General features: G+C 39.6%; 2 protein-coding genes across 2 annotated transcripts; one reads left to right on the forward strand and one right to left on the reverse strand.

The window, feature by feature from the left end:
- Nucleotides 1-1,018: 1,018 nt before the first annotated feature.
- On the reverse strand, nucleotides 1,019-11,456 carry sae1 (SUMO1 activating enzyme subunit 1). Its single transcript, XM_079611418.1, has 10 exons — nucleotides 11,323-11,456; nucleotides 10,214-10,319; nucleotides 9,825-9,936; nucleotides 9,401-9,574; nucleotides 6,182-6,327; nucleotides 6,002-6,101; nucleotides 5,798-5,903; nucleotides 4,216-4,360; nucleotides 2,755-2,824; nucleotides 1,019-1,398 (listed from the first exon to the last, which is right to left on the reverse strand). The coding sequence occupies exons 2-10, from the start codon at nucleotides 10,312-10,314 to the stop codon at nucleotides 1,306-1,308; spliced, it is 1,047 nt and encodes a 348-aa protein (XP_079467544.1). The 5' UTR covers nucleotides 10,315-10,319; nucleotides 11,323-11,456; the 3' UTR covers nucleotides 1,019-1,305.
- Nucleotides 11,457-11,517: 61 nt separating this feature from the next.
- On the forward strand, nucleotides 11,518-24,422 carry zc3h4 (zinc finger CCCH-type containing 4). Its single transcript, XM_079611417.1, has 14 exons — nucleotides 11,518-11,819; nucleotides 14,821-15,052; nucleotides 15,978-16,085; nucleotides 16,236-16,467; nucleotides 16,734-16,882; nucleotides 17,275-17,371; nucleotides 17,459-17,595; nucleotides 17,688-17,789; nucleotides 17,997-18,108; nucleotides 18,235-18,344; nucleotides 18,442-18,887; nucleotides 18,977-19,308; nucleotides 19,565-19,807; nucleotides 22,611-24,422. Exons 1-14 carry the CDS (start codon nucleotides 11,740-11,742, stop codon nucleotides 24,221-24,223), a joined length of 3,993 nt encoding a protein of 1,330 aa, XP_079467543.1. The 5' UTR covers nucleotides 11,518-11,739; the 3' UTR covers nucleotides 24,224-24,422.
- Nucleotides 24,423-26,043: the final 1,621 nt, after the last annotated feature.

Consider the following 26,043-nt stretch of genomic DNA (forward strand, 5'->3'; position numbering starts at 1 on the left):
ACTTGTATTTAAATCAAAATTTTGACATAATACCCAGACTTCACATTGAAAACATGCACATAACTGTACATTGGTAGAGACATCCTGTTGTAGGAGTTTTGCCTCTCAGTGAACTTTAACAGCTGTTTTGTTATTATTAGCACAGTACAGTTAAAAATCTTTTCCATGCTGATTTAAACCTGCAATGAGAAGAATCTTCAAAAAGTTTGGCCTATTAGTGGTACCCAGCAACCCATGTTTCCACTGTCAATGCATTCCCTGAACCTAAAAAATTAAGGTTACGAGACTTGCCGCCACTCCCACTAAGCACCTGCTCAACCAGTCTGACCAGTCTCCTCATCTGATTCAGAATGACTCACCCCTGCTGTTGTCATTAAAGGCTCACGTTTATTTTCCATTTAAGGCCTGAAGTCCTGATTTTGCATGTCTGCAGCACAGTCGCCACATCACGAGTGACAAACAAATGTGACACATTTAGTACTGTGTGTTCCATTACTGTGTGAGGCTGTAGTTTTCTTAAGCATATGGATGGACTATCAATCATATCGAAAGCTACATTGCGGTCTTTTGCATTCCTCTTTGCCTATAACTGGACAGGCAGGATCATTTCCTTCTATGAAATCATACAAATCTAAACATATGAGTGCCTACTTGCCTCAGGGTTATAAACCCTGCAGTACCAGTCCAGTAAATGACATACCTGGGCTGAGCTAATAAAAGAACTTCCCGTGACGCACGTCGCCCCAAAAAATCCCCCAACACCTGACAAGATACGTCAAAATACGCCTCAGGCTTTCACTAGACAAGGGTAAAAAAAAAAAAATTCACCCGACCTCATTTCAGAGTGGGAATGGGATGATTTGTGTTGTTTAATTTTCTGAAATAAATGGCTCAAGGGAGCATTAGACATTTCTGCATTCATTTCAAATTCCCTTTCTTTTTTGCAATTTAGCATAGAAAAGAGACCTTAGGCAACACAGAGGAAATGATTGAAATTAATGACTGGAGAAGCACAAAACAATCCAAATCATGTTTATTTCCATTGGCCTTTTATTTTATTTTTATACAAAACGTAGAAATCACATAACCCTGCTAAAAAAAGGGTGTGCATGAATATTTAAGAGCGTGTGGACAAAATGTTCTTGTTGCTCTTGGCATCAGTCGGCGTGTGGCATACTGCTACGCAAAGGTACCGTCCAAAAGACAGATTTTGATGCCTGCGGCCACTGGCAGAGGATGAAGTCCATGGTGTTTCGAGAGCACACATCCATCGCCACACATCTCTCCGTGTTCTCCGGGGGCCACTTATTTGGATCCGAAGTAGTCGACCACTCCGCTGCCCTTCAGGCCGTCGAAGAAGAAAAAGTTCCTGTGCGGAGCATCTCTCTGAGACAGCGCCTGTCAAACACATGCAAACAAACCTCCCTCAGACACATGAGACGCCACAGACCTACAATTGTGCAATTAAGTGCTTTGATCGAATGCGTCGGACACATTCTCTGTTGTGGCGATGAAGAGTGATGGGCGAGGGGCAGCGAGGAACAGAGAGCCATATGCGAATTGCAGCATGTTTCATCATGCAGGGAGATGGTGAGACAGCCTGGCTTCACTCCACCGCCATGTGGGTTCAAGGCCTGCCCAGCCACCGCCTCCGAGACCATGGCATTCACTCCATCACCCCACACAGCCCTTATCCCCGCCCTCACCGCATCCCGGCCCGGGCTATGACATCACCCTCTAAGAGAGATATTGACGTTTAGCATTTACGGTTTTTCGTTGTGTGTAACTGGAATGGGTTTTTGTTTTGACATGGCCTACGCAACAGGAGATCCTCTTTATGTCCATAATCCAGGTGTAATTACCCCGCTCTGGACTGACTGATTACATCACTACGCTTTGTCTTATTTAATCTCGTTCAGTTTATGGAGTCATATGAGAAGATTTCAGCAGCTCTCCGCTGGATTTCATCAGTGACCGGAATATTTCCTCGTCATTTCTGGCATTTACACACTGTCAACAGAAAAAACTTTTGGATTTAGCCCAGATTCTGATGGAGAGGGCAGCTGCCATACGCTTCTCATTGTGCCTCATCAGAAAAGTCACTTTCGCAGCTAGTGAAAGCGGATGGTTTTGTGGAGAACCAGATTGAAAGGTAATATGGAGGAAGAAAAAGCAAAACGTGTATTCATTTCATGTATAAATGGAACAATAAAAGTTACAGTAAACAAATCTACAATCAAGTCTTTAGGCAAGTATAAGGCCTGGGGATACCAGCATGGGGTCCTACCCAGATTGCTCTGGCCACTGCTCGTTTATGAGGTACCCATATCTACTGTGGAAAGGAAGATGAACAACAATTTGAGGAGATTCCAAAAAGCTTCTGCTCCATAGGCCTGTAGAGCACAGACAGCAAACTAGTAAAATCAGAGGTGGAGGAGTAGAAGGAAACAAAAACACGGCAGGCTACGATGCTGCGAGACAGTAAAGATGCAAGAGAACGTCAAGCAGACATTGAGGTTAGAAAAGGTCACAAGTGGTTAGCTGGCAGAGCATTGAGGGATGCGGAGGAGCGCCTGCTTACATTGTCGGGTTTAAATTCGATGAAACATCGAGGAAGGGGGTGCCCATTTAATAACCCACAGAATCCCTAAACCCAACCAAGCTGGGATAGCGATGTCAATGGCTCACAGATGGAGCAGTGGGAGTACCTGTAATGGGACGTATTTTGCATAGACGTATAGATCAAAATCTCACCTTGACAATCTCTTGTCCAAGAACACCTCCGACTACAGCGCTCACTGGGGCCATCTCAGAGAAACAGTAACTGTGAGGAGAAAACACAAGCCGGGAGTTGTAGTTAACTTGGAGAGAAAAGTACTAAGTACAATTCAGTTTTTATGCGTAGCTTTGTATATCCGAACAGCTAAATGCAAATACTCTACATTTGATAGTGTGCGTGAACACAGGCGCTCGACACATGTGCACTAGAAAGTTTAATCTTTGTCCATTGTCTGTGTTTTTTCTCACCATAAGTTATAATTGATAAAAATGTCTTCTACTCATTTAAACTAAAGCTGCATGTTTCCCTTAACCACTTTACACAACTAATTGCGCAAGCGAAACTTAACACAACTAATTTGTAAAAAAAAAAAAAATTAAAAAAAAATGCTAATATGTGACCTGAGTTTTTGCAGTTAGAAAAATCAGCCTATGCATGTGCAATACACACGTACTATGATGTAACAAAATTATCACGCACAGAATGTCGGAATTAATATAATTATAAGATTCTGACTTGTAAAAAGTCCCGCCCTCGTAGAACTCGTAATAATTACAACATGTAACCTTTGTGAATTTTCTGAGAGCTCTGACTTGTACCTTGTGAACGTTGTACCACCTGAACGTGGCAAATTTATTTTGCCGTTGATCGTGTTGACATAGAAGCTAATAATACCGAGTCAGAGGACGTGAACATAAGGTGTTATCTCATAATTATGCGAATTACAACATGGCATGAATGCCATGGATATATGTACAGTACGTAGATGCCACATTCGACTGTTCCAGACATGTCGACGTGTCCGCCATCTTGGTATGACCAACATTTCAGATGCTGGAATGTGTTGGTTTTTACATGCATTAACTCAATATTACAGGTTGTAAAAATATACTAACTTTCTAACGTTTTACAATTATAATGTTTGATTAACTAAATCCTATGGAAAACATCTGCTGAAGTCTATTGCAGATATAGATATTCATACATTTATACTTGGAAACACAGCCAACTGCTCTTGAGTGTTCACGCCATTCCGATATCGCAGATGGCTTACATATAGCTGCCCATAGAAACAGCTGCTATGCTACATAGGAATCTATGTATATGTGTCTATGTTGAAAGCAGCATGTATACCCTGTGTACACTGAACTACACTTTGGGCTAAACTGAGAAGATCTACACTACATTGCCTGTCCTTTTTCTTCTTATAAATGCCATGCCTGGCTAGTTAAAAAATAATTCATCCTTTAAAACGCTTGCATTCAGTTCCATTTCGTTGCACTCTGTCTACTTAGGAACCTGGTCAGGGTCTGGTGAACCTGAAACCAGACCTAACTAGTCGTTCACCAACTAAATTTGCACATCCATGGTTGGTAGGAAAAAAAAGATGTTGGAGAAACTTAATGTGAACACCAAGTTTCTGGGTCAGTAAATACCTGACAAAGGTGTTGGGGAGCAGCTCCGAGCTCAGGCCCATGGTCTCGAGAACATCATCGCGGATTTGCAAGAGCAGGTGAGAGTCCTCACCAAAGCTGTCTGGTTGAGGATCACGTCCTTTATCTGTGCGAAACGTCAGAAGCACTGTTGGAGGAAGTAAAAGAAACTTGAGTGGGGAAAGAGTGGGTTTTCCATATTAAAAGAGGACATGAGTAGAGGAAAGACATGTTTGAAGATTTGTGCAGCATGTGAAAAGGCATTCAGCCCCTTAAGGCTATTTTCCAAGTATCACTTCCCCTTTTTGACTGCCCACCAACTACAACACAAAGAACCTCAGCCCACTGCATTTCCACCTGGCAGCGAAGCACACACACACATCAAAGAAACACGCACCCACTCATTCACGTTATCTCACTCTATCTGGCACATATATACAATTTCAAGTTTCATAGCTGAATTTCTTTATAGAATCTTCTCCAGATTGTGAAAACATCTGAGGGTTTGGAAAAAAAATCATTGATGTAATCGCACCACTGGGGTGATAAAACCTCAAATAAATCAGTGAGTTAAGACAGAGGAAACGGCTCTTCCTCAAAAGCTGTTTGAACTGATGTGTGGTATTTTTGAGCACATAAATGTATTTAAAGTCTTGCTTCAGTGCACAAATAGGAAGTGTTATTTTTTCCATAAATGTAATACTAGATGTACTAGAGGGAGGGGCGGAGGTGCAGTCAGAGTCTGTTATAATGATAGAGAGTTGCGGAGGTGGCATGTTTTGTTTTTGAGAGCCACTGCACATGACTGGCCATGGACAGCCTGTGATGGAAAATGAGCCAGTCTCAGTGAGGACACCAGGTGAGCACTAGTATAAAAAGAGAGTTGTTGACTATAATTACACAGATCAACAGGCCCTCCCTCTGATAACGGTGTACAACAGACTGCAGGAAGAAACTGCAATGTGTTCAGTCGCCTAAACAAACTGAACCACTTAAGGCCCTGTTTGCACCTGGTATCCATCTCAGGTGATACGATCACAAGTGGTCAGCAATATAATATAATATATAATATAATATAATATAATATAGAGCTCCAAATCATCATATTAAAATGATTTCTGAAGGATCATGTGACACTGGAGACTGGAGTAATGATGATGAAAATGTAGCTTTGCCATCACAGGAATAAATTACATTTTGAAATGTATATTAAAATAGAAAACACTTATTTTTAAATGATAATATTTCACAATATTATTGTAATTTTGATTGAATAAATGCAGCCTTGGTGAGCATGAGAAACTTCTCTCAAAAATTAAAACAATCTTCCTGGCCCCAAACCTTCGAACAGTAACATATATTTATGGGTTTTTCCAAACCGTTTGTTTCTATCCTACAGTTGTCTACAGACAGACATAACTGAGAGAGTATAAAACACATTTTTTGAGTCTGGAATATAGTACGGACAATAAACCTGAAGATAAATTCAGTAAATTCAACAATTTAGGAAGGAAACACCTATTTTCACATTCTTTGTATCAGATTAATTGAATTTTGAATATATTTAAATAATCTGAAGGTGTACCTTGCAGAAGGAAGTAGTCTGCAGGAATGCGCTTTAGGTTGCTTTTGAATTTCTCATTCGTCCAGTCAACTTCCAGGGCTTCTTTGAGAGAGCAGAAACTGGCAGTCTAAGAGAGATTGAAGGTTTAAGAATTGATGTAACTTTGAAAGGATGTGAGTAAAAACTGAAAAAATATAGTTTACAGATATCTACCAACACACCAACCTTTTTCACCATTGTAGTCTCATTGGGGTCGACCTTCGGTTTCTTTGCCTCAGGACCGTCATTGGCCTCATTAGACCTTTTCACCACTTTGGGCTTTTCTCTGGCAAATTTGAATAGGAACATATATTTTTATTTTCACACACAAACACAAACACTTTTCATACAAGTTTCCTGACTTACTCTACATAGTGATGCTCCTGGCCGAGGTCGGAGAACATGTATCCATGGTAGCCAAACACGTCTCCACAGAAGACCTTAATGTTCCTGGAGGCACACAGCTGGTCCACTCGCACCATGAGGTCTTTGGAGCACCTGGTCAGGCAAATCTGAACAAAACAACATGCATTAATATGTGGTTGTTTTCAAACCAGTGACCTTGATGCATCCTTAAAACGCATCTTGCTAACAGAAATTGAAGGAACAAAAGTTTGGCAATGACAGACAACTGACCAGAACATCAGCACTCTTATCCAAGTTCCCAAACCTCTCACACCCCCCATTTTGGGTTTGAGATAAGAATGGGGTGGCGTATTAATACCCATCTGATATAACAATGGCATGTGCCACGATGCGTTAACTGGGTGTATCTTGAAGGACAGCTGAATCATCACCATCTGCTGAATTGGGTATGTTTACTATTTATGTTGGTTGTTTACTTCCCTTGTCAGAACGCCATCTGTGACTTCATAACTTAAAATACACCTGAAATGAACTGATTATCTAAGCAGGCCTTTTTGAAAAGATGTCCAAAGGTTACACAATCCACACCTGGATATCAACAACACTTCTCAGAAATACTGTTGCAATGAAGTAGTGCCCTTAGGAGTAACACCTTCACTACTGTTCAAGTTCATCTGGGAGATTATGAAACATGTGGCGAGACATTGTCTTTTGACACATTCTTCCTGTGAGCATTATGTGCCTCCAGGCAGCCAGACAACTCCAAAGAACACATCTTTATCAAGCAGTGACCTCTAGAGGATGCAAAGAAGAAACAAATCATGCCACAACGGATGGAATATCAATCAGAGCTACCAGCATCTACCATATGCCTCCGCTAAATAGCTGTAACTTGGCCTTACATGAGGTCAAATCTTTAATTCAGTTTTTGGCTTTTGTCCTCCACTACCTTCAGTCCTTCAAATCGTACACCCTAGCCAGGCCACTTTAAACAACTTCTTAGTTAAACCTAGCCTACTATCATTTTTTTTAAAAATAAAAACACAATAAAAGTGGTCTATATGACTATATTCTATGATGGCATTATGTGAGGAACAGACTGAAATCTAAGTTATAAAAGGTCTTGTGACTATAAATGTAATTATGGAAAAGGATGAACAGTACATTATTTTTTCCTTGTGTGTTTTACAGAAGAAAGTAAGTCATGCAGGTTTGGAACAACATGAGAGTGAGTAAATGATGACAGAATTATTATCTTCTTTTCCTCATCATGTTACAGTATGTCTTTGATGTTATGCATCTCCACTACATAAGAAAATAAATAATGTTTTCGAAAATTATTTATAACTAATAATGTTACATTTATATATCGCTTTTCGGAGTCGGAGAACATACATGCATGGTAGCCAAACACGTCTCCACAGAAGACCATAATGTTCCTGGAGGCACACAGCTGGTCCTCAAAATTAAAGAGAATAAAAGATAAAAAGTGGAATACATGGCATGCTAAGTTTTAATTGAGATAATAAGTCAAAAATGATTACATAAGGGCTAAAGGATGGCATGCTAAGTCAAGCCAAAATAATGACATACTAAGTCCTAATTGAGATAAAAATGTAAAATGATGTCGTCATAATATTAAAGGTTGAGAACTACTTTTATTTTTTTTAAAGACTAAAAAAAATTAAGCAACTTTATGTTATTATGTAATTATATAATTATGACAAGACATCATTATGACTTTTTATATCATCAATAATATGAGTATGATGTTTTTTCTTACAGTATGTAGGAGAAATGGGCCTCCATAGATATAAATCACTTATTTGTGATTCTGAAAATCAACACCTGTACTAGCAATGCTTTGTACTTGTTGCACAAAACCTAGTACGTGTTGTCTCAAATTATCTTTTCATGTACTATGTACAGGTCCTGACAATGAATTAATTCAGCGTATTGTTTATCTCTTTACTAAACATGCGTTGTTTGTTAGGAAATCGCATGTTAAAAAAAGACCACACATAAACAAGAGAAGACAAAGACATACACACGCAATGTTTTCAGTGCAATTCTCAACGAAATATCAAGAGAAGCAGATGAAAGAGAATAGATGATGTTAACCCTCTGTCTGTGTCCCACCATCTCTTCCCCCTCCTCCTGAACTCTCACTAGCACTCCCAGAGGGACAGTTCAGACAGCTCACAGAAAGAGAGAAGATGAAAGACTGACTGTCTGTGCTTTGAACAAGGTATGTATGCTGACTGCATCTTCCACAGCCAATGACAGAGTCCTGATTTATAGAAAATATGGCCTGGAACACATCATTGGCCTGGAACACATCATTTGCTTGGAAAAGAGCACACGCTAGGAAAAGACCAAACTCAAAGAGTCAGATAAAAGTATGTGCCTAGATCTGACGCTGGCTGTTCATAGATGGGTTCACGCTGAGGTTAAGGGGAAAAAAAAGGAGAAAAAAAATATATATAACCATCCTAAACAAAAATGATCAATTGTGTTTAGTGACATCTAGTGGACATGAAAGGCACAAAGGAAAATAATCTATCATTGATGAAGCTAAATCATTCACACCTGATCCTGATAAAAAATGTAATGTTTATATTTGAATTAATTATTAGAATCGGCCCATTTCTATATTCATAAAGTCAAATGGAATGAAAAATAAATGCCACATTTTGAATTGATGTGTTCAAATGTCTTTGGAAACAATATCAAAAAGTAAAAACTTAAAGCAAGGGAAACTATACAGCTGTTTAGTTATTTTCAGTAAAATGCCTTTCTTTAATTTTTTTCCCTTATGTATTTTTCTTACCCCTGACATGTATAGTTATCTGTACTCTTGTATGTACGTTTTGTTGTTATTAAATTTCAATAATAATTAAAAAAATCTGATCTATCTTTAAAATTACAGCAAGTCAAAAAGACAGTTCCTGTCCATCAAACTTCCCATAAAATTATTACATTTCTTATGGGATTTTTGCACAAAAAGTGTATTGTAATATGTGCTGTAAAGTTGCATAACATTTGGTCCAATGCTTTTTTACATGATTTTATTCTATTTTATTTACAATACTGTTTTGTCTCTTAAATATTTCTTTGATGACCAATAATCAAATAGTAGTTTTTAGAATATAATAAAAGATTGTCCGTCTGTCATTTGTGTGCTTTAGGTATGTCAAGTCTACAGATTCTGGCACTTACCGCATCAAACTGGAAGAAAAAGTCATCCGGCTTGCCCTCCACTGGATCGGTGTCTGCCTTCACTTCCACCATCGGGTTGAGGAACTGAGCTCTCTCCAGAGAGGCCCGAGCCTGGTTTTTTCCATCTGCATCCACAGGAATCAAGAACTGAGCACGTCTGGACTCCTCTGTCACCTGATTAATGGAAGTCATAGAAAATACCACTTAGTTAAGTAGCTGTTAAGGTGCTGTTATGAGCCTCAGTCACCATTCAATTTTGTTTCATGTCTTTTCCATACAATACATGTATGCCGACTTCTTATCATTCTGCCTTTTCTGTTCCACAGTGGGGGTAAAAGTCAGATTTGGAAGAATATGAATAAGAAGGTGAGCGAATGATGACAGAATGACGTGAACTATCCCTTTAAGTCAGTCTAATTAATACCTGCTCATGGTCCAGGAGAGTCAGTCCTTTGACTCCAGCCAAAATAAGGTTCTTTGCTACTTCTGCTCCAAGTCCCCGGAGTCCAACAAGAAGTACACGTGATCCCCGAAGTCTGAAAATGGAACATTTATATACACGTCATATATTATGTTACATTATATTGTTTACTATTTATGCACAACTAGCTCAAAAATGAATTCGTGGGGTGGCCCTAATACACGATTTTTGTTTCAGACAAAAAGCACGAATGTGAAAGATACACAAATAATGCGTTTGAAATCATGTTAATGATCTCTGCTAGAGAATTATTCTTAAACAGTCGAAAAACATCTCTTATAATAACATGCATACGTTTGTTCTTTATGTATGTAATCGAGTTGTCCACAAACCTCTTTTGAGCATCCAGACCCCAAAGGCGAATCTGACGATCATATTGTGCAGCCTCCTCCTCGCTGATAATATTGTCTTCTTTTTCGATGGTATCAATCATTTCAAAATACTTCCGTTTTTAATAATAAGTTGTAAGAAATTAACTGAGCGGTTAGTTTGAATATTCTACGCTCTGTTTTTCCACTGCCCATTCAATGGGACAGAAGTGCCGCTTAGAGATACTCGTAAAGGCGCACAATGATGACGTATGAGTTGAGCAAAAGCGCCAGATTCAGAGAACAACAATGGACATGGCATGGATACACACTAAAGCTTTTACATACATTCCACAATGTATTTAATATATGTTTGAATTATTATAAAGTCAACGTAAACGATTGTGCACTGTGTACATCCCTGAAAAAAACCTCCTCCATAGAAATAGGAAAGAATATGGTTTACTCATTTTTGTTTTTATCCAAATACCACTGTTATAATCTACTTACATATAAATAGAACATAAATCACATTAGAAATTCAAAGAATGAAGTGTATTTTTTATTTTTTAAACATTCTCTAATAGTTATTCAAATTCAATATATATGAAGATCATACTAACTTGATTTGCATGCTGAGTATACATTCAATTAAATGTTTTAGTCTATAAGAGACTGATATTTTAATCCAAGACAATATAGTTTAATGAAGGGTGGGATATATCTATTTATGGACATAACTGTTGTGTATAATAATGCTCCCAGGGCAGCAACTTTTAAAAAGCAGGACATTTTAAATAAATTAAAGAAATCAGTTTTACACCAAGCCAATACTATCATGTTACAGAACATTCATCATAGCCTTTTTTCTCGACTATACATCATTAATATTTCAGGAACAATTGCTTGTGTCACAGAGTCAATAGGCATATCAGAATTACTGTGTTGCGATTTAAAGCAATGGTTCGCAACCATGCCGAACCAAACTCCCAAGGAGCTCCAGGCCAGAATGACTCATGTAAATTATTGTTATTATTACTAAAATTCATTTTCATAATACTATTAATATAGACTATTAAAAAACTATCTTTATTTATTTTTTTAAAGAGAGAAAAAAAAAAGAAGAAGCATGCAATCAAGAAACTGAAATATATTATAAAATATTTGGTATTATTATTGAATAATCTGGAGTCACAAAAAATATTGTGATTCCAGATATATATTATGGTCAAAAATAATGTAATTGTTCTTCATGGCCCGATCGGTCATTTCCGTGACAGACGACGTCACTACGCACGTCACATAAGCCCCGTCCCCTTCTCCTCGGAGAAGAAGCGTCGCCATTTTAAGTGAATGAGTTTCATTTCACATCGCAACTGTAGGACGGAGAACCTCAGGAACGTTTTCAACCTGTTTCTCTTTTAAACTGTTAGTGGGGAATTGACTACTATGAACTGAATCTCTTCCTAAATCCAATCAACAAGTAGATCAAAGTCAAGTAACGCATAAGACAGTTGATTTTTTGCACTGAATGTAGTACGTTAGAGGAAATGGCTGTGGAAAGCATGACTGTCCATCCAAACTCCCCAACAGCCAACCACGAACACAACAGCCTTCTCACTGACGAAAGGTCGAGTAATATCATCATATTTCTATCCAACTATTGATTTGTCCTTTGCTTTTTTCCAAAAACAAAAGCACGGGCATTTGCTTTTTTTTCTTTCAAAGGGATTAAAGTCGCCTTTTCTGGGAAACGTACAGAGGTAACGAAACGCCATCTTGAAACGTTAAACAGCGCAATCTGGAAGGTCACAAGCGAATCAGGAAAACATTCAGAATATGATCAAATTTACATTTTCCATCACTTTTCGAAGCTTTTTAAGTGATCGAAGACCAAGCGGGCCACAACTACGCCAAAACATTGCTCCAGTAACTTAATGTTTTCATCACAGATAAACAACGGACGGACAAAAGAAAGAGAAAAAACACGAGTAAACAAGATTTTGGTTATTAATATCCAATTAAAATCTTAATGACGAAGACAAATTGTACGTAATGTGGCGGATAAGTGGTAAAAATTCACCCCTGGTAACGCATTAAGGAATTTGTATCTTTATCCATCGCGAGGCCCGGACAAAGCTAAAGCTAACTGTTAGCCGACGACTACGTAAAATACAACAACAACACGGCTAACAGAAGCTAATGAATAGCCACGGACTAGCATGGATTATGACTTGCCCGATGATTAACCATTCTTTCAATTCATATAATTAGCCATCGAATACAGTACGATTCAGTTTATCGTAATGCAATATCATTATTTAAGATAACGTTAGGCGATTTTAATTTGTCACCGTTTAGCACTTAGCCTATGTGCTAACGTTAAGTGTCACGAGCTACGCACTTAGATTTATTGATAACGTTATTTTTTATTTTAACGTTAAGTTAGTCATTATAATCATACCACTATATTTTCAAATATGAAGGTCTTGTAGTTTAAGCAACGTTAGTTAGTAAAGCTATTTTTAATCACATTTTTTATTGTCTATTCAAAAAAAAATCTTATTTAACATGATACATTTTAGTAACAGTACGACATTTTGATAGGAACTAACAACGAAATAATTTTCCCCCTTATTATGTTTTGGCTTCCTTAATTTGTCTTCCACGTCAGATACATTGTCGACAGTATAAATCATATTAAGTTATAACGTATTGCAAATAATCAGTTAAATGTTCCACAAAAGGTGCTCCTGTTTCAACATACTCTAGTTTTATTGTAAACTAGTTAGCTTTATGTGCACATACATCCCTTATGAACCAGTGCTTTGTCCAATGTCTCAGAAGCATTCAAGGTCTTGCCAAAACATGAAGCAAAACACAAAGGTTCTTAACCATACCACCATTGTCTGCAAATGCCCCAAATGCAACCCATCACCTTCCATGAAAATCATTTATGCATAAATTTAATATGTCGCAGTAAGTATTTTCAGTTCATTACCAGAAATATGAAGGCCAGTATTTTGTAGTCACAATTGTTTTGTCTTTGCATGGTATTGTACCTTATAACTTGGATACTTAAAGTGAACAAAGTTTGTTAGTAACATTTATTTTCTTAGTAAAACTAGAGGTAGTTCTCAAGCTGTCTATCTGCCAAGATTTTCTTGCAACACTTTAAATGACTTAAGAAATCCCTTCCTTGGTTACTTTGGCATCCTTTCTTTTGGCAGTTGTTTTCGCAAGGTGTGTTAGACAAGTCATTATTACAAGTGTGGCCTGGTTTTTGTCTGACCATATTTTTTTGGCACTCCAGTATGTTCAATAACAAGCATGAGTGAAAGATCTTCCCTCACTGAGACTCGCTAGAGCTGTTAGATAACTTCTGAAGCTTGTAGATTTTTATTCACAACATGATATAAATGCTTGTGGAGATTGTTTTGATAGAGACAGAGGGATTTGTAGTTAATGCAGTCATAATTCGTCAATTGAATCTCTCTGTAATACTTTAAAGACATTACATGGTCAGAGGAGCAGATGACATGAGTTTAGCCTAATTTAATGCCAGATCTTGTATGACACAGTCCATTGAGTAAAGAAGTTTGTCTCTTTATTGTAATTGTAAAAAAGCTTTGGAAGAATCCTGAAAAATATCCACCTAGTTGGAGGATTTAAAGTTCAGTAGAATAAGTTTTGTCTTCTAATTAAGTTTATAGGAATGGTTGGATTAAGACCTTCATGCAGACTTCATACTGATTGTAAGATAATTGAGAGTATTCAATTACCATCACTTACTGATGCTTGCAAGTAAAGCTTTTTTGTACATTATTCAGCTGGTTTAACTTCTGTGGAAATAATTGATCTTGTATCTTTTGAATCGTATCTTACACAAACAGCTTTGCATTGCAGTTCCTCTGGTATCACACATTCTCTTGTCAGAAGTTGAATTACAGAGATCTGTTGTTTGTATAGGCCAAATTTGAGGGGTTAGGTGATAATGTTTTGTCAATACACAATTTAAAAGTGCAGCAATGCTTCTATGTCTTATGTGGCAACTCCTTATCTTAGTTTTAAAGGGCAGTTCTGCCTGAATGTAATGAGTGTTTACCACCAGGTGTCCTGTATATACTTGTATGTTACATCTTCTATAAACAGAGCAGCTCTGTAATGACCCTGAGTTGTTCTCAGCATGTGACAAATAATTAGTCAACATTTGACACCACTAGTGTGATGCTTGAAGCAACTAAATTATAGTATTGCGTCTGTAGATTAGCAGTCCGGTTGATCTCTCTTGTCCTTTAGCTCTACCCTCACTGCCTGAATGTTTGAAGATAAAATGCTGTTAAGACATCCCAATTTGCATAGTTATCTACAATGTAAAGACATGTGAATTGTTAATAGCCAGATCAGCAGAAGTCGCAGTGTCAGAATTAAGAATGAAGGCCCACCTAAAAAGCAATCAATAGAGTTAATGTTCTGTTCTGCACAGCTTTTGACAACGGTAGCCTTTGTGCAACTAACCAGTTATCAAAGACCAAGGTTTCTCAAATGGCAGTGAGTCAAAAAACAAATAATATCCTGTGTTGTCCTGTTCAGAGTTGTGATGTTCTTGCTGTGTTTTCCATGTCAAACAGGCAAGAAGATGGGGAACTGGAAGAAGGCGAGTTGGAGGATGATGGCGGAGAGGCAGAGGTGCCCAGCGGTGAGGGAGCTGATCCCCAGGATAAACCTCGCCGCAGCAAAGAACACCATGTCAGTGAATCGGATGAAGAAAAGTCACATCGGCGGAGGAGAAAGAGAAAGAGGGAGAGAGAGCGTGAAAAAGAGAAAAGGAGGGCCAAGAAAAAGCGTAAATCTAAGCACAAGGTAAGTGTTTGTGTTTATATTGAGAGAAGCACTGCATTTATTTGACCAAAATACAATAAAAACAGTAATATTGTGAAATCTTTTTACAATCTTTTTTTTCTATTTTAATATATTTTAGTTTAAATCACATCAATGGTTTTAACCATTAATATTGTAGTAAATATATTTGGTAGAAACCATTATATTTTTTCAGGATATTTGATTAATAGAAAGTTCAAAAGAACAGCATTTATTTGAAATTGAAGTATTTTGTGACATTTTATTAGTGTTGGCAAAAGTACAGACTTCGGTACTAAGAATAAAAAAAAGTGCTGATACCAGCAATTCCCTCTAGCATTTTGAGTACTGTTGAACGGATTCTTAAACGCCTAGGAGTCTCAGACTGGCCATTGTATTCACAAGCTCAACATATGTGATTGGCTAACAATGATCAATGCTTCGAAACATGTTGTAAATAGACGTCTTTGATGCTCTTCACTGCTCTTCGCTTACACGTACACATGGCAGCGTTTGAAAGCAGGCGTCTATCAGCTGCTATGTCTATCAGCGGATATATTAGGGATCCGCTGATACACACCTGCTTTCATGTGTATTTGTGTAAGCACTTGGTGAAGAGCATCTTTTTACAATATATTTTTAAAGCGTTGATCATTGTAGCCAATCACAGACATATATGTTAAGCACGTGAGCACAATGGCCAATTAGAGGTGTTTAAAAATCTGTTCAACAGCGCTCAAAATGCTAGAGGGAAATGCTGGTATAGTCACATTTGTAAAAACATTTTTTCACATTTGATCAATTGAATGTGTTCTTGCTGAAATATATATATATATATTTTTTTTAATCCTACTGATCACAAACGTTTAGTGGTGGATAGTCTATATCATCTGTATCATCTTATCAAATGTATTTGTGTGTAATGCAGCGGCACGCATCCTCCAGCGATGACCACTCAGACTACAGTGATGACTCAGATTACAGTCCCAGTGAAAAGAGGAAGTACAGGGAATACAGTCCTCAGTATCCTCCCACTGTGAGTAAAAGATAATATTTTTTTTCTATTTAAAGTAACTTTTATATTAGTAAAACATTTATATTTGATTTTAAAGTAACATTCATAACACAACTACTTAGACTGGCCAACCAATCAGATTAGGTTTTAATCCCAGTTTATATTTTGTAGTCTCAAGGAAGTTATCCTCCTGCTTCCTCTGCTCATGGAGGTTCCATCCCAAAGAAAGGCGGCTATATGAAGATGGACAAGCAGGGCTATGGTGGCTATGATGACTATGAGGAGGAAACATATGAAGGTGAAGAGGAGGAGGAAGTGGGTGATGATGACTATGATGATTTCACCAAGGAATTAAACCAGTACCGCAAGGCCAAAGAGGTTGGAGGGGGTCCACGTGGCAGAGGTGAAATGTTAATTTAAAAATAAGATAAATAAATTAGCTTGAATGGTTTTGGCTGAATGCATATCAACAAAAGTGCTATACATTATTTCTAATAATGTGCAGGTAGACGCGTGGGGTTTGTCGTTTAGTTACAATGTCATAATTATAACTAGTATCACATGTTCAGTGTCAGCATACTCCATTCTCCGGCTCAAAGTGTGTGAATTTACACCAGTGTGTCAGCGTCTGTGTAATTACATCTGCTGACCCTTATTACTGTCACACAGGTGGCAAAAATCGCATGAAGAACCAGAGAGGTCGAGGCAGAGGAGGAATGAGAGGACGTGGTGGGAGAGGAGGCAGCAGAGGAAGAGGACGGGGCAAAATGGGAGGAGAGAATGATGATGGTGATGGCATCTATGGAGATGAGATGGAGGTGGGTCATAATTCAAGTTTTAAACACCAAACAAAGCTCATACCGCACATCCAGTGATCTTATAGTCATGGAAATATAAGGGAATTTTTATTTTGTGATTTCCAGGCCTAGAAAAACGAACAGTTAACAAAATCCGAAAGAAGAAAAAACAACTTACATTTCTATAGAGAATATAACTCTGCTGTAAAATATTTAATGGGCTAAACTTGCATTTTTGTGAGGATAAATCGAAAAATCATGAATAACTGGAAAACACATGATTGGTCAGATATCCCATCCATTCCATATCTCGGATTATAAAATCTGTCATTATTATTATATTAATGCTATACACATTAAATCAGTCAGTTTGTCTTTTACTTCCCCTAAAGCATGCATGTTTTCTTTGACAGTATGGAGAGGATGACTATGACAACATGGGAGACGATGACTATGATGACTATTCAAAAGAACTAAACCAGTACAGGAAATCGAAGGACAGAGGGCGGGGTGAGTTGTGCTTGACTAATAGATGTGGAGGTAAAGCATTATTTATGTTGGAGTGTTTTTCATTTCTAATCTTTTTTTTTTCTTCAGGTGCGAAAGGTGGACGAGGTCGCGGGAGAGGCAAAGGAGGTCGAGGAATGAACCGGGGCAGAGGGAGAAATCGAGGGAGGGGCCGTGGAGGAGACCAAGGTCCTGATGAAGATAACAATGGAGAAATGGACTTGGGGGTAAGAGAGTTCTTCAGATCATCTACTTGTTTCATAATTAATCAGCAGAACATAAATAAGTAACTGAATTATTTGTTCTCTGACTGCTTTAGGATGGATCTGGAGGCCCGAGGAGACATGAGCAGGAGAAACATGGGCCGGACAAGAAGGGGAAAGCCATCTGCAAATACTATATCGAGGGCCGCTGTACTTGGGTAAGCACAGTAATCCAACTGTGGAAGATATTTCAGATAAAATTGGTTGAAACACAGTTTAGATGTCCTTGTTATTTCTGAGTATTAAAAAGTTTTGTATGTTTAAATAAATGAATTATGTCTGACTTATAAGATGATGTAAAATCTCATATGACTTGTTGACAATAATAGTTATTTCTGTACTAATTGCTGTCAATTTATCATCAGGGTGACCACTGTAACTTCAGCCATGACATTGAGCTGCCTAAGAAGAAAGAACTCTGCAAGTTTTACATCACTGGTTTCTGTGCGCGAGCAGAAAACTGTCCCTACATGCATGATATCCTTTGGTCATTTTGCTTGCTGGTATTGTCATATAAGCTCTTATTATCTATATAAGGACTTGCACTCTGAAAAGAGTAAGAGTTTCCACACGTGTCAAAATAACTCCTTGACTCCACTGCACGTGATTTCCCTTGCAAGTTGTTCCATACCACAGGGAACTGTGTGAATGGTGAAGAGTGCATGTTCTCTCATGACTCCCTAACAGAAGATACTCAAGAGCTGCTGGATAAGGTGGTCATCACAGATATTTTAAATGTAGTTGTAGAGTTGTTGTTGTTGTTTCTGTACACCCTGACTAACATCTCACATGTTTTTTTTTTCAATGAAGATGCTGGCAGAGGATGCAGAAGCTGGTGCAGAAGATGAGAAAGAAGTTGAGGAACTGAAAAAGCAAGGCATTAACCCTCTTCCAAAACCACCCCCTGGTGTTGGTCTTCTTCCAACTCCACCAAGACCTTCTCCAGGGGATTCTTCCACGCCTATGGAATTTGGAATGCCTGTTGCCCCACATGGTAATATCCCTCCAAGTGGTCCACCAGCTCCAGGCCCTGGTGCTGGCCCAGGTCCTGGACCTGGAGTTGGGCCCTGCCCAGGCCCCCCTCCTCCCTGCCCAGATGGAGGCACCTTCCAAGGGCCTCTAAACCCCAACGGTCCTCCTCCGCCACCTATGGGTCCACCACCTGCTTGTGGAGGAAATGCTGGGAAGAAGATCCCCTCCTTGTTTGAGATTGTGGTGAAGCCCACAGGACAGCTAGCACAAAAACTGGGTGTCAGGTTAGCTGTCTTTTTCTTTCTACCAAATCATGTTGGTTTACTTACTAGCCGCATACAGAATGTACTGACACAGATGCACTCTTTTACAGAGGACCAGGTCCTGGCAATGCTGCTCCAGGTGTTGCAGGACCTCAGGGCCCTCCTCCAGGTCCCCCAGGTGCACCTCCACCTCGCTTTCCCAATGCCCCGCCACCAGGACACATGATTCCAGGCGGGCCTCATGATATGCCTCCTATGGGCCCACCTAACATGAATCAAGGCCCTCCACCAGGACCGCCAATGATGCAGAACTTTGGCCAGGGAGAAGGACCACCAAACCCGGGGATGATGCCTCCAGGTGGTGGATCATCTGGTAACAACTTCTATGATAACTTCTACCAGCAGCAGCAAGTCATGTCAATAGATGGAGGTGGAAGAGATGGTGAGTTCATTTGTTATTGTAACTTTGTTTGTTTTTTTAATTCAGAGCAAGCAAAAAGCACAGTTGCATTTAAGCATTTGTTAGATGTTATAATACAAATTAATTTTAAATGAAAGTATATGCATTCCCTAAGAGTCCAACCGATGACCTTGTTTTGGCCAGCACCATGTTTTACTAGTTGAGCTGCTTTATTGTCCTACGCTGCTCTATTTATGAAACATTAGTATTCAGCCCAATTCTTTGCCTCCCGTTACAGGTGACAACTTTCAAGGGGTAGGTGGTGGAAACTTCAATGATCAGTCACCTGGGAACCAGAACTCTGGAAATGTAGAGGTTGCAGCTAATGCAGGCCCATCTAATCAGCCTGGGATGGCAGTGCCAGATTTCCTGCCCCCAGCACAGCGTGTGCTTTTTATGAGACTCCAGCAGAAACAGCAGGAAGATGAGGAGAGAGCCAAGAGGCTGGCTGAAGGAGGAGGAACTGAGAGGGAGATTGAAGGTACTACTGCACAACTCCATTTCTTGCGGTGGCAGTATTCAGTACAATCATATAACATATTTTCTATAGAAACAACATGTATTGCTTTTATACAGGAATGTTCCTTTTTTACCAAAATACTTCACAAGAAAGCATTTTGATTATTATAACATTGTTGTCATACAAATATCTGAGGTTTTCAAAGTGCTGACTTCAAATGTATATTTTGCCAAGGCTATTTCTGGGAAGGAAACATCTCAAGGACTCAAGGCAGAGTTTGACCCTGCCCAGGACATCATAATACTGTAAACATCCTCTGGCCTGGGATTGTGCAATCTTGCCACCAAAATATCTTGTCCCTCCACTAGATGGTGCTTTCTTGCACTAATACTACTGAAACTAACAGAAGCTGATGTTTTCAATTGACTACCAGCTAAAGAAAATCAGATTCAGGGCTCAAAATTTACTTTTTTTAACTTGGTAGCACTGGTGCTCCCAACTTCAAAAAGTTGGGAGCACCAGCAATAATTTAGGAGCACCACAACTAAAATGTGTGTGTGTGTATGTATGTGTGTGTGTGTGTATATATGTGTGTGTGTGTATATTAGGGATGGGCATTTTCAAAAATATTGTATTAGAATATTCAGGCTCATAAAAATCAAATATTCGTTTATTTTAATGACCTTTAATGAAAAAAAAACCTTTAACGAAAAGTTATTTTTTAAAGATAATTTCAAGTTTTTGTCACCATTTCTGAACAAGCTTTATTAGGCAGTATACACAAGCTTACAATATATGTTAAAGTTTTAATTGAAAACATAAAAAAAAATATAAAGAACAAAAGGATTTAAGCTCAAGCAGCGCAAATGGAAAAAAAACTCCTAATAAAGCAGACTGCGCTAGTTATCGTACAGAACGTACACATACACTCGAGTCTGCATATGATTATCATGTTTATATTGTTTCACGTTTATGTTGAGAAAAACAATAATATCCACATGCAGGGGCGCCGCCAGCAATTTATGCTCGAGTGAGAAAACGCGCTACGCTGACAGACGTTTCAGAGACACAAAGATAACGGTGTTCTAAGTTTCTAACAGCACTTTGCGTTTTCTGTTCTTAAACCTTTCCCTCAATGAAACTTAAAGGAAGAATATAGTTGTCTAAAAATAATTTTGCTATTAGATAAGTTATCATCTCGGATCACTCACGCTACAGCTGCGCTTACCTGCAGTCGTGATGCAGTGATGGACAGCTGTCTTTCCTCAGTCGACTGCTGTTTGGATTCCATGTGATTTCTCATTGTGTTGATGATATTATAACTGCAGATTAATTAATTAATTAATTTGATCAAAGTAATTCCATTTCGTAAGATCATTTAGTAGGCTACCTCATTTTCAACTAGTAATTCCAAACTTCGCGAGGCAGACGACGACATTATGGAATCAAATACAAACAACTTGCTAAACACGCGCCACCCAGTGCATTTAATTATAACTGCGAGTTAGTGTTTGGGATTTATCAGGAAATCACTGCATTTTCGACCCGCAAAGCATTTACGGCTTCATAAATTGGAATAGTATTTTATTTTTCGAATAATAATTACAGATCGAATATTAGAAAATTCGAATATTCGTGCACATCCCTAGTGTGTGTATATATATATATATATACACTAGGGATGTGCACGAATATATATATATATATATATATATATATATATATATATATATATATTGTGTGTGTATATATTAGGGGGTTGCACGACTACTGATTTCTGCTAGTCGATTTCTTATCAAAACAATACTCGAGTTACTCAACTACTCGTGGTTCATGCTACTGTAAATGTCCGCTTTTAGGGGCCGTTCACATATCACGTCTTTTGCGCGCTCACAAGTTCGTTATTTCAAATGTAGGCGTGCGGCAAGTGCGCTCATAATGGAAGCAACGCGGTGCGCTAGTTTTTCTAGGTGCGCAGATGTCACGGCGAGATGAAAACATCTCAACTTTTAAGAATTCCGCAAGCGCACCGCAGGTCATGTGACAAAAACCAACCAATCACCTTTGGCCTTTCCATAACAACATCGAAAGCTCGGCCAAACAGCTGATCATAGCTGTACATGGCAGGTTTTTATTTCTCATCTCCATAAATATATCTAGTAGTAAAGCTAATAATGCAAAGGCTAGAAATCAATTAATCCTTTGCTGATACTTCTTCGTCATCATGAAGAGCGCACTTCATGGTTGCATAGCAACAACAGACGCCACGGGAGCGCAAGCACTTGTGGAAAGGAGACAGCGGCACATTCGGGCTTTCCACACGTTTTCAGATGCGATATGTGAACGGCCCCTTACAGAGTTGGCAAATTACGATATTTTTTGGAAAAACTTCCACACATCTGATGTGAGGTGTCTGTTGGTGACGTTCATTTATGGTTAATGCACTCTTGAGTAGTCGATTGTTTCCGACAGCGCCAACTAGTGGTTGAAGTAGACGATCACTCGACTACTCGACTAGTCTGTGCAAGCTAGTCTGTTTAACTAACCTAAAATCGGCTTAAGTTAAGAGCATAAAGATGAAGCTTAATTGGTATCACTGTATCAGCTCACAGCAGGCACATACTGTGCAGTAATTATCAAACATTTTGTAGAGAAATTAAAGCATTTTGCACCTCAACAACTATTTGCACTTGCACAAATTCTCCCAAATATATTTTGAGGTCACACAGATTAAATTTCGGGAGCATATGCAACCAAAATGGACGCAATTTCAAGCCTTTAGATTGAGTCTAAATCGGTCTAAATCAATTCCTTTTACTTGCAGGAGATTCAGCAAACTGGTATTCCAGTGAAGATGAGGATGGTGGTGGCAGTGTCACTTCCATTCTCAAAACTTTACGCCAACAAACCCAGACTCAAGGCCCTGCCAAGCAGGATGGAGCTCTAAGTGACCCTCGTCTACAAAAGTCTCAGCCCCCACTCCCACCCAGCCGACCAGCAGACCCCCGGCTGGCACGAGACCCACGTCTGTCCCGGAACACAGACTCTCAGGCATCCGAGCCCAGTGCTTCATCCTCCCTATCTCCTACCCCTTCAGACCCCCGACTTGCCCGGCATGCAGCCGCTCATGCCCCTAAACCAGAGCCTCCGCTTGTGTACAAACCTCCACCGTTGACCGCCCCAGCCAGTAATGAGGAAGAGGAGGGTGAGAGGATGCTGAGAGACAAGCCTGTGCCCATCCCTCTCGACCCTTTAATGGGCATGGCTTTGCGTGATCCCCGCTCCCAACTACAGCAATTTAGCCACATCAAAAAGGATGTAGTCCTGAACAAGCCTTCGTTTTCTAAGGCGGTGCTATGGAGTCCTGAAGACCTCATCCCTATCCCCATTCCCAAACAAGACTTGCTCCCACTGCCCCCTGGCATCCCTCCAGTTACTGCCATAGATCCTCGTCTGTCTCGCACCCAGCCCCAGCACCACTCTGCTTCTCTTCCTTCTATTGCTCCTCCTGCTGAGCAATCAAATCAATCCTCTACTCTTCCAGACTTTGAGCTACTCTCCCGAATCCTTAAAACTGTCAACGCCACTTCATCCAGCCCCACTCAAAGTGCTTCTACAGGAATCTCGTCACCTCCGTCCATCTCTGCCGAGAAACCTGTTGACCCTCGCATGGCACGAAAAGCCCCTGCCGACCCCCGACTCCAGCCACAGAAATCTGCCCTTAAGTCCACCTCTGAGCCACCTGCTCCTCAAGGATCTCCCCCAGCTGCCTCCTTATCTCCACCTTCCTCCAGCCCCACCATCGCACCCTATGACCCTCGGCTGCTATCGGCAGGAGGGTCGGTTAGAGGCGTGGGAGCTGGCGGTGCAGGTAGTGGTGGTGGCAGCAGCAGCAGTGTGCTGAGCGGCATCAGTCTGTACGATCCTCGGACTCAGGGCTCAGACAAGGCAGAGGGTTCAGGGGCAACTAGAAACACTAGCCCTCCCCCTGAACCAAAGTCAAGCGAAAGTACAGCAGCTTCAGCTAAGCCCAAATCTAAAGAGCCGCTGTTTGTGCGTAAGTCTGCGCTGGACCAGCCGGAACCAGAGAAGAGCTCGACGGAGCAGACTACGGATCGCTACAACAGCTACAATCGCCCTCGACCCAAACCTTCACCTTCGCCCAATGCAGGGACAGCGGCAGGGACTCCTGCTACAGGTGGTCCAACCACAGTTGGTCAGGGCCCTACTGGTCCTGCGGAGCAGCCCGCGGGTGTCCACAACCTTCCTGTATCCACACTGTTTTCCATGGTAAAGCAGGCCAACAAACCAAGCGGCACCGGCAGCCCGTTTGGCGGCAATAGCCCCGCCCAGCCTGACACGGCTGAACAGGACAAAGCCTCTTTAAAGGACGTTTTCAAAGGCTTTGACCCCACAGCCTCACCGTTTTGCCAGTGAACTCTACTGTGCTGTTGTGAGCTGCTTTAGGACTTTTAGGTGTGTGGCTTCACTGATACCTGATATATAAAGATATTCACCCCTGCCAGATTACACACCACAGTATTCACATATATATTTCTATTGGACGGTTGGGATTGGGAGGGATTAAGTCTGTACTAGTGAGGGAAAGATGAAAATTAAATGTCTATTTTAAAAACCAAATAAGAAACGTTTAAATAAATGTCATTTTAAGGACCTCTATGGGTGTGTACATCAAGAGACACTGAATTACATTCATTTTGGCATTGTAAAAGACAACTTCATCAGCCTACACCAAACAGGTTTGTTGGATTATGACCCATTAACCCCACCACATCATCCTCCTCGAGTTTGCCGACTGACTTACTCCACCTGGCAGCAGGGAGACTTCATTTACTGCCACTCCCTCTGCCTCCTGAGGTGGAACTGAACTAGTTCCTGTTGCTCATTGGCACTTTTCATTTGCTTCCCACCAGTGATTTAGATCCTTTTAAGAAATTTTAGCTATATTTCTTCTGCTTAGACTAGTTAGCTCCTTTTTCATGTCTGTATGGATGCCCCTTATATTCCTATTGTTTCAAATTCGTGTTTAGTCTGTTGATGCCACTTCACAGATCAGACCTACTGTTGTACGTGTTTGTCACATGTGAGATCATTTTTATTTATTTTTTATACTTAAGCAGTCTGCTATTTTTTTTCTTTGTAACATGGCTGTCAAATTGAACCATTTTATGAATGTGTATATATATATATAAATATAAATATATATATACATGTGTATAGTACATATTCTTTGCATCTGGTTTGTAAATTAACTTGAATTGCTCAACAGCTGATGTTGAGGGAAAATATATCATGTCTTTCTTTTGTTCTCTCACAGCTCTGTCAGTCTTTCCCTGAAACGTGGTATGTCTCATTGACTGCTCTGAAGTATCTGGGTTTTTTGTTTTTGGGTTGCCTCTCTGCAAAATGACAGCGTTGTAAATTGAAAAGTGTCCATATTTGACAAAAGGTAACCATTTTGTAACCATTCATTGTAGGTGAAATTGTGAAGTATTTAATAAAGGCAATACCAGATTGAAACCTAGCAGGACCTCAAACAATGGTTGAATCGGTGGTGGTTGTATCATGATTCTTTCTGTGTGTGAGCATATGAGTCATTTCCTCTAGATTTCAGGTCTTCAACATTCCTAGCTCTGACTGTTGGTATGCTTTAAAAAGGTATGGCCAAATTCACTCAACCTCAAAGTCGTTCCAAACCTGCAAGGGTTACTTTCCTCTGCTGAACACAAAAAGAACAACAACATTGGTAACCAAACCGTTTTGGTGACATTAATAAAAAAAGAAGAAAGAAAGCCATACAGAATGACAAGTGGATAGGTAAACAATGACATAATTTTTATTTTTGGATGAACTATTCCTTTAATTGCCATGAAGGTTATCTTTATGGCACTTCAAACACTGGCTCATCACCAATGTCAACTGAGGAGTCAACTTAAAATGGTGTTCATTCGTTTATTGTCTCAACGCTGTCATTTGCTGTTAGGTTGAACCTCCCTAAATGAGAAACCCCATGCAGAAAAGATCCTATTTGACTATTTTTTACATTTAGTCTGTTGTAAACACATTTCTATACAGGGTACCACCACACCCTGCTGTTTTTATAACTGAAGTGGTAGAAGTGTTGATTTTCTTTGGCAGAGGAAACAAGCCTTGATTAAACAGAGACTATATTTGTGTAATGTTCTTATAAAGTAGCTTATTTTAGCCCAGCTCCTTTGTTTTAAACTGAATGCAAA

Source organism: Phoxinus phoxinus, assembly GCF_949152265.1.
Source record: "Phoxinus phoxinus genome assembly, chromosome: 4".
NCBI classification, from domain to species: Eukaryota; Metazoa; Chordata; class Actinopteri; order Cypriniformes; family Leuciscidae; genus Phoxinus; species Phoxinus phoxinus.

What these genes read in the sequence shown, in the direction of transcription:
- sae1 (XM_079611418.1), bottom strand. Translation starts at nt 10,314, where the DNA reads ATGATTGATACCATCGAAAAAGAAGACAATATTATCAGCGAGGAGGAG. An exon ending in CTCTCCTGGACCATGAGCAG is followed by an intron (nt 9,575 to 9,824) that starts GTATTAATTAGA and finishes TCCATTAATCAG; the next exon opens with GTGACAGAGGAGTCCAGACG. An exon ending in CAGGAGCATCACTATGTAGA is followed by an intron (nt 6,102 to 6,181) that starts GTAAGTCAGGAA and finishes CAAATTTGCCAG; the next exon opens with AGAAAAGCCCAAAGTGGTGA.
- zc3h4 (XM_079611417.1), top strand. Translation starts at nt 11,740, where the DNA reads ATGGCTGTGGAAAGCATGACTGTCCATCCAAACTCCCCAACAGCCAAC. An exon ending in TCGAGGGCCGCTGTACTTGG is followed by an intron (nt 17,790 to 17,996) that starts GTAAGCACAGTA and finishes ATTTATCATCAG; the next exon opens with GGTGACCACTGTAACTTCAG. An exon ending in AGATGGAGGTGGAAGAGATG is followed by an intron (nt 19,309 to 19,564) that starts GTGAGTTCATTT and finishes CTCCCGTTACAG; the next exon opens with GTGACAACTTTCAAGGGGTA.